An 8,172-nucleotide genomic window follows, 5' to 3' on the forward strand; every position below is an offset into this window, starting at 1 on the left:
CGCTACCAGTATCAAGATATGTACCCTCCCCTTTTTTGTTGGAGAAATAGAAACAAGGAGCTTTAATAATTCGGGTTATATAATGCTTGTTATAGTTTTTTGTTTAGATTAGAAAACAAACAGGTTCTTGTTACAGAAAGTATTAAAACAGTACAGAAATGTATAATATATAAAGTGAAGGTTCCCTAAGGATAGCCATTCTTAAGTTTGGTGTGTATTAGAAATGCCAGCTTTTCACTTTCATTAAATATTAATGAATCACTAGTAATACCCACACTTTTAACCATTTTTTCCTTTTTTCCTGAAATAAGCACAAGAGCAAGATGATGTGCTCATAGTTGATTCAGATGAAGAAGGTCCTTCAAATAATGCTGACATCAGTGAAGAAGAGAGAAGTCGCAAGAGGAAATTGGATGAGAAAGAGACTGTTAGTGCAAAGAGGTCACGCACAGAACAGACAGAAGAACTTGACGATGTTATAGCATTAGATTGAACAGAAATGCCTCTAAACAGAACCCTCTGAACTGCAGTAGGTCATCTGGGCAGAGCCAGGTTATTTGTTATGTCCTTTGTTCCAAAGGGAAAAAATTGACACCAGTGACTTGAAGATGATTCTGCTCCCTTTGAAAGCCTTCATTTTGCTAGAACAATTAGAAGCATTGCGGTATGCTGTGTTGAAAGTAGGATTATAGTTATAAAGCCCTTTGAACAAAGTGTGTGCATAACCAGTCATGAGAAAACAACACAATGCATGTTGCCTTTTTAATGTAAATACCCTTAGGTATCATTTAACAGTTTTAAAATATTGTGGTTTAGTAAAGTTGATACCTGGTTATAAATATTATGCCTTTATTTTTGGTTAGAAGAAGAATTATTTTTAGCCTAGATCTAACCATTTTCATACTCTTAACTGACTGAAACAGATTCAAAGAAGTATCACGTGCTATGCATTGAAACTTGTTTTTAAATGTTAACTGGCACTATGTATATTAATGTAAAACAATGTTAATTTACTCAAGTTTTCAGCGTGTACTGCCTGGTATGTCTGTGAGAAGCCCATTCTTGTGTGTTGTTACAGTTTCAGGTTATTTATATTCGGTGTTTTGTAGAACTCAGATACAACTACACTGTACTTATGGACCAAATAAATGGCATCTGCATACTTGTTACACGTGCCTGCAGAGTCCACGTTTCTGCTGCCTTGTTGGGTTTACATACTGCTGCAGGCATGCAAGATTCTTCCCTGCTGAAAACTCACTCGTGATGGATGTGAAGGTTAAAGATCTCCGTGGTTTGCCGTAGATGAGTGCTTTATAAAATAAGACTTGTAATTGCAATGTTGCTTTTTAAGTTTAGGTTGTAAATAACTGCCCTTTTGCTGAGAATTCATTTAAGTGATCTTTGCCCAGCCCCAGTATCAGAACCTTGGCTTTGAGGTTCCAGAGCAGGGGAGAGCCTTCTCCATTCTACAGTCTTCCCTGGGTTGCTCCTGCATCCCTCCCACCCGCGCTGATTCATCAGAGTCCCTTCTTGCGTGTACCATTTAGGGCCCAACTCCAGCCTACAGCTGTGGCTGGAGGAGCACTAGATGGTCAGCACCCATGTGTCTGCCTAGGACCTTAGAGGACCTTGGCCTTTACAGTACTCTCTTCACACAGATGTGCCTTGAAGTTCAGAGAACAGAAACCCCTGAAGCTGTTTTCCCCCATTCTGTACCTTGGCCATTGGTTTTGACCACAGTCAATTAAAATCTCGTTGATAATTCATTGTTTTGTTCCCCTCTGTATAATTCTTTTTCTGCCATCTAGCTCATTAATTTTTTCTTACCCCTTGTTTTGTATCATTTGTGAATTCAGAATGTAATCAAAGCCTTCAGAAAATCATGTTGAACAAGACTCAGCCCTCAGGAGCATGCCACTTGATGCCTGCCAGATGGACTGACTTCCAGCCTTCAGTACAGCAGTGAGCAAGCTGGGTCTCCACCTGCAGCTCTTAGGAGTCTGTGAGGTTCCGTTTACTTTTAGATTTTTAGAAGATGTTCCATTTTCCTCCAGGAAAAAGAAAATCTCAACAATACAAACAGACAATAATGAAATACTCTGGAATACCACCTTTTAGAAATGTTTCAGTTAACTGTTGGTCACTGGTGATCACGGTCAGTTTTGAAATTTCATTCCTTAAAACCTCACCCTGCCCCTTTAGATCGAACTGTCAATGTGTTTTCAGCATTTTGTTTATGTTTAGTCTTTTCCATTTTAATGTACGTGGCAGTGTACCAGTGTGATCTGTAGATATCGGCTTCTGTTTGGGAGACCGGTGGGTTTTATCTCTACACAACTCCTTTCCTACCTTTTTCAGCATGTTCTGTCTCTTTTCTACCTGTTTCTATAAAATCAGGGTCAGCGAGGCAGGTCCAATACAGGGGTCTTGCCCAAGTAGACTAAGCAGATTCAGGCTGCCTCCATGTACCTGGAGCATGGATCCTCTTTAGATTTGGCCTTGTATTCATGGTTTTCCTATGAGTTTGTCTTCTCATTTCGGGGGCCAGACACAGAGCTTGTCAAGGGGCTTCCCCAGCAGCTCTATCCTGAAATACAGTCTGATAAACCACCTTCACCCTTAATGGGAACGGTCTCGTAACTCAGGTTTACCTGTGTAAGCTGTTGTCTCAAAGATCAATCTGCATACTTGGCATGTATGAGAGCCTGACCCCTTCATGAAATAACCAATCAGACGGATGTCCGTGGATGCCAAATCCTTTAGTAAAAGGCTGTTGAGGAACAGAATCTTGACAAGTGCTCAAATGTTGCTATACAGATAAAACTTGCAAAAGCAGGGGCGCCTAGGTGGCTCATTTGGTTAGGCATCCGACTTCGGCTCAGGTCTTGATCTCACAGTCTGTGGGTTCAAGCCCCTTGTCAGGCTCTGTGCTGACAGCCCTGAGCCTGGAGCCTGCTTCAGCTTCTGTGTCTCCCTCTCTGTTCATCCTCTGCTTGTACATGCGCTCATGCTCTTTCTCCCTCTCTCTCTCCCTCTCAAAAATAAATAAATGTTAAAAATTAAAAGTTGCAAAAGGGAAAAATCAGCCTTTGATAATGGACTGATCTGTCACTGCTGTAATCCTATATTCAAATGTAGCATCAATAATGGGACAGCTTGATGTGTGCTTCCTAATGAGAGGATAGGAAGAATACAGCAGCACCAAGGCAAAAACAATATGTTAGCCTGAACCTAATCCAGCATCTAAACCTAACTTCCAGCCGACATGAAATAAGGGGGTAGAGGAACAAGCTAAATATCAGGAGACAACTAGAATGTGGACGTTCTAGAACTTGAGTGCAAAATAAACGACTTTAACAATTCTTTTGACAACTGGAAATTTGGAAATGGAGTAAAGTGATAATGGAATGATTTTCTTAGGTATGATAGATAATGTCCTTACGGAGGCTACTGTCCGTCCCTATTCTTAGGATATTAGGAATGAAATGAAGCTTCATAACAACTTTTAAATGGTTCAGCAAAATACATAATAGAGAAAGAAAAGGATAAAATTAACATTTATTGAATCTAGGTGGAGCCTGTATACATTGTTCATTATACTATCCCAACTTTTCTCTGAAAATTTTCGTAATAAAAGTGGAGATATATATATACACACACACAGTCTGTATTTTCCTTTTGTGCCTATGTGACTTTCAAGTTTTGTAATGAATATATTCTATGATTTAAATCAGAAAGGCAATAAAGATTATTAAAAATATAAGTTGTCATGAGAAAGTGTTGCAGTGATTCCTGGGTCCAACATTTCTGAAGTCCTCTCTGCCCTTGTTGCTAGGCTGTGACTGAGGAGGAGTTCTCTTTCACTTGAGTCTCCCTAAGAGGGCCAAGTTGCTCCCAGTGGATTAGAGGTTCGCTTAGAAGTTCTAGAAAACATTTGGTTCATAAAAGGTTTTCCTGTTCCTGAAAACTGCCCATCTGTGGCCGGGGTCTGTGAAGAGGACTTGCTCTGTGGCCAAGGAACATGGGCAAATTTAAGCTTCCTACTAGCCTTTTGTAATCTTTAGAAAACAGAAACTTAAAAAGTAAAAGAAACTCTAAAGGGAAGAAAGAACGCTGGCAGATGTTTCTAGTCCTTGTGTCTGGGAGGTGGCACAGGCCTCCTGGCATCTCCGTTTTGACCATTTCCAGGAGGATATATTTAGAGAAGTATTTTTGTAGATGCTCTCATACTGGGAATACATTATTTGCATTCTGCACATAGAGGGAAGGTTTTTTTCCCCCTGCATCTAATTTAAAATAAATTCCAGCCAAAAGTTTTGAGAAATTTTTGAACTGCTCTCACTAAAAAAAAAAAAAAAAGAAAGAAATCAACGGAGTTGAACTACAGATTATGGTGTTACTGTGCAGTTTGATTATATTCTGAAGATGTTATGTTATTCTGGTAAAAGAACATTTTGAGGAGTGTTGCTAATTGTCTCTAACAGCTTTAAAATTTTTTTAATCTTGCAACAAGTGATGATTTATATAGGGAAAGACTCAGAAGTTTTACTAGAATGTACAAATGCTCAAGGGTCCTCAGGCTTTTACTTTAGAAAAGCTCCAACAGGGGTGCCTGGCTGGCTCAGTCAGTAGAGTATGCAACTCAGTCTCAGGGTGGTGAGTTCAAGCCTTATATTGGGTGTGGAGCTTATTTTACAAAAACAATAGGGGTGGCTCAGTCAATTGAACACCTGACTCTTGATTTTGGCTCAGGTTATTATCTCACAGTTTATGGGTTCAAGCCCCAAGTGGGGCTCCTTGGTGATGGCACCCAAGCCAGCTTGGGATTCTCTTGCTCTCTCCCTTTCTGCCCCTCCCCTGCTTCCACTAGCTCTCCACCCCCACCCCCCTCCTCTTTCAAAGGAAACAGGCCACCCATAATTCACCTTGGTTCTCAGGTCAGCCTCAGAGAAATGTAGGCATTATGCACAGTGTCATTCACTCGTTCTGTAAATATGTGTTGCATCCTACTCTGTACTACGCTACACTTAGAAAATCTTGACAGGGGCGCCTGGGCAGCACAGTAGGTTAAGCGTCCGTCTTCAGCTCAGGTCATGAGCTCGTGGTCTGTGGGTTCAAGCCCTGCATCAGGCTCTGGGCTGACAGCTCAGAGACTGGAGCCTGCTTTGGATTCTGTGTCTCCCTCTCTCTTTGCCCCTCCCCTGCTCATTCTCTGTCTCTCAAACATTTAAAAATTAAAAAAAAAATTTTTTAAGAAAAACTTGACTCCCTGGGTCTTGACCTTTGAAAGCAGTAAGATAATGAGTGTTGTTCACAGACACTCAGCTTCTTACCTATGGCAGCAGTTTGGTGGCAGGATGGGGGTCTGAGTACCCACATCTCATGTGTTGCCAGGTTCCCACATCAGCTTTCACCAGCACTGAGTCATGAACACCAGCCTCAGGCTCAAAAATGTGATACCGAAAGCTGTAGGAATCAGCATTCCCACATGCTCACCACCCCTGCTCCACGGAACTGCAGACCTGATGGGGTGGTTGACACACACATAGTTCGTGTATAAATTCCCTTTCCGGGGTGCAGGATAAGGTTTCAGGACAAGAAAGGAAAGGTCCTTCCAAGGTGGCCACTTGCTCCCTGATGAAGGAAGCAAGAGGTAATTATCACATCCTAACCCTAATTCTTAGATTGGGGAACCAAGCCTGGCCATGGCTTGGACGCTTCTGTGCCTCTGAAGAGGCCAAAGGGGAGATACCAGGACCAGAGGAAATTGATGGACTCAATCTGCTGGAGCTGGGCTTTGAAGCAGGGGATGGGAAAATCCCCTTGGGGACAACTCCCAGCACATGTCCTCCCAGGAAAGAGCACACACTTGGGTCTAGTGCTGTGCGTGGGAAGACTGGCCCCTAGGAGCTGAGCTCAGAGAGGTCCAAGTGGGCTTCCTAGTGAAAGGTTTCCTGCTGCTCTCCCTGGGAAGTCCTACTCCATACGGGCAAGACGGCTGCAGGCTGAAGGAGGGAAAGGAGCGGATCCCAGCAACTCCCCCATGCGGAGTTCGGCTGTGTGCCATCCCTCTTGCCTTGGAACCCAAGTTAGACAGCCACACTTGATTGGCATCTGAATGTGTCCCAAGACCATGGGAAAACCCCTGACGTGTCCATAATTGGGGTCCAGACGCTACAGACAGAGAAGGGGATCTGATGGAAGCCAGATTACAAGGAGAGATGAGAGGAGGATCTTTTGTTGTTGTTTAAGTTATTTATTTTTGAGAGAGAGAGAGCACATGAAGGGGTAGGGACAGAGGTGGGGGAGGAGGGGACACAGAATCTGAAGCAGGCTCCAGGGCTCCAACCCATCAACTGGGAGATCATGACCCGAGCCAGTCGGATACTTAATTGACTGAGCCACCCAGGCACCCCAGGAAGAGGATCTTTAAATCACCATTAGTGTAGACAGTCGGGGTAGGATTGGCCTCTGGAGATTCAGAAGGGAAAGATGATGGTTTTAGGAGTTTTAGGATGGTTTTAGGAGACTAGATTGAACACGCAAGAGTTCTAGCCTCCTGAGTGTGTCCCCTGCCCGGACAATCAGAAGATTCTGGTTAACCTGAGAGGATGACAGAACTAGAGGCCCTGCTATGCTGTTGTGAAACTTCTCCGACAGCGGGCCCCAGCCAGTGGTAGGTAGAACCAGCCCACACTAGCTTTTGAGAGCTGATCCTTCCCCACTCTGTGGGGCAATACCATATTGGTGGTTTGAAATTGACCATGGTGGTATTGGTAAACAGTGTAAACCAGGGCTCCTGACTGTTACAGCTCTCCCCCCAGAGCGTTGGTGATGAAGCCAGCGCTTATCACACCACTGGACCCAAGAAGAAAAAGGCCAAAGAAAGAAGAGAACAGTGGAGGAGGGAGAAGGCATCAGCAGAGGCTAGGGAGTGACGAAACAAACATTTTAGGTTGTTTCTGTTTCTGTGGGTCTTTATTATTAATTAATTACCATTAGAGCAAGCAATGTGTTTTATCTGATCCTATATATTATTACTTGACTGACTCTAATTGTTAATAGTCTAACTGGACAAGAGGTGATGGAACAGTTATTTAAGAATTCCCTCTGAGGGCAGAGAGGTCCTTTTCAGGAGTCTGGACATTCTAGGACTGTATACATTGCATAAACAATATGATAAACACTTTTGTGCTTACATTGTTACCTGCAGTTTGAATTACTTCTCTAAAACAGATTCTTGGAGGGACACCTGGGTGGCTCAGTTGGTTGAATGTCTGACTTTTTAAGTTTATTTATTTATTTTTGAGAGACAGAGACAGAGAGAGACAGAGAGAGCAAGCAGGGGAGGGGCAAAGAGAAAGAGGGAGAGAATCCCAAGCAGGCTCTGCACTGTCAGCAGAGAGCCCGATATGGGGCTCAAACTCACAAACCATGAGCTCATGACCTGAGCTGAAACCAAGAGTCAGACACTAACTGACAGAGCCACCCAGGAACTGCAAGTTGAGTGTCTGACTTTGGCTCAGGGCACGATCTCATGAAATCCTGGTTTGTGAGTTCAAGCCCCACATCAGGCTTGCTGCTGGCAGCACAAAGCCAGCGTTGGCTCCCTCTCTCTGCACCTGCTCCACTTGCGCTTTCTCAAAAATAAACATTAAAAATTTTTTTAAACATTTTTTGGAACATTACTGCTTATAAGTGTTTTTGTTTGTTTATGACACCATTAATAAATCAAATTGCTTTTCCTGACAGGATGTGCCAACTTACACTCATACCAGTAAAATATCTGCAAATTTCACATTTTACCAATGTTTCCATTTTTACTTATTTTTTTAAACATTTTATTTTATTTTTTGAGAGACAAAGACAGAGCATGCGCAGGGGAGGGGCAAAGAATGAGGGAGACAGAATCTGAAGGAGGCTCCAGGCTCTGAGCTGTCAGCACAGAGCCTGGTGTGGGGCTCAAACCCACAAGAGTGAGATCATGACCTGAGCCGAAGACTTGATGCTCAACCGACTGAGCCACTCAGGCGTCCCACCAATGTTTCCATTTTTAAATAGTAGATAATGTGGTCAGTGAAATGTGATACTTCATTGCTGATTTAATTTGCCTTTCTTAGAGTGGAGATCATTTTTCATGCAATGATATCCGCAGGGTATTTGCTCCCCCTA

The 8,172-nt window shown here is 43.0% G+C and overlaps 1 protein-coding gene across 1 annotated transcript in view; it reads left to right on the plus strand.

Annotated features, from left to right (window-relative positions):
- Positions 1-1,175, plus strand: part of UBA2 (ubiquitin like modifier activating enzyme 2) — a 36,436-nt gene extending 35,261 nt beyond the window's left edge. The window contains exon 17 of the mRNA XM_029925056.1: positions 312-1,175. Coding sequence (XP_029780916.1) covers positions 312-493 — 182 coding nt within the window. The 3' untranslated portion in view covers positions 494-1,175. The remainder of the gene's footprint in view (positions 1-311) is intronic.
- Positions 1,176-8,172: the final 6,997 nt, after the last annotated feature.

This window comes from Suricata suricatta, chromosome 16 (genome assembly GCF_006229205.1).
Source record: "Suricata suricatta isolate VVHF042 chromosome 16, meerkat_22Aug2017_6uvM2_HiC, whole genome shotgun sequence".
Taxonomy (NCBI): domain Eukaryota; kingdom Metazoa; phylum Chordata; class Mammalia; order Carnivora; family Herpestidae; genus Suricata; species Suricata suricatta.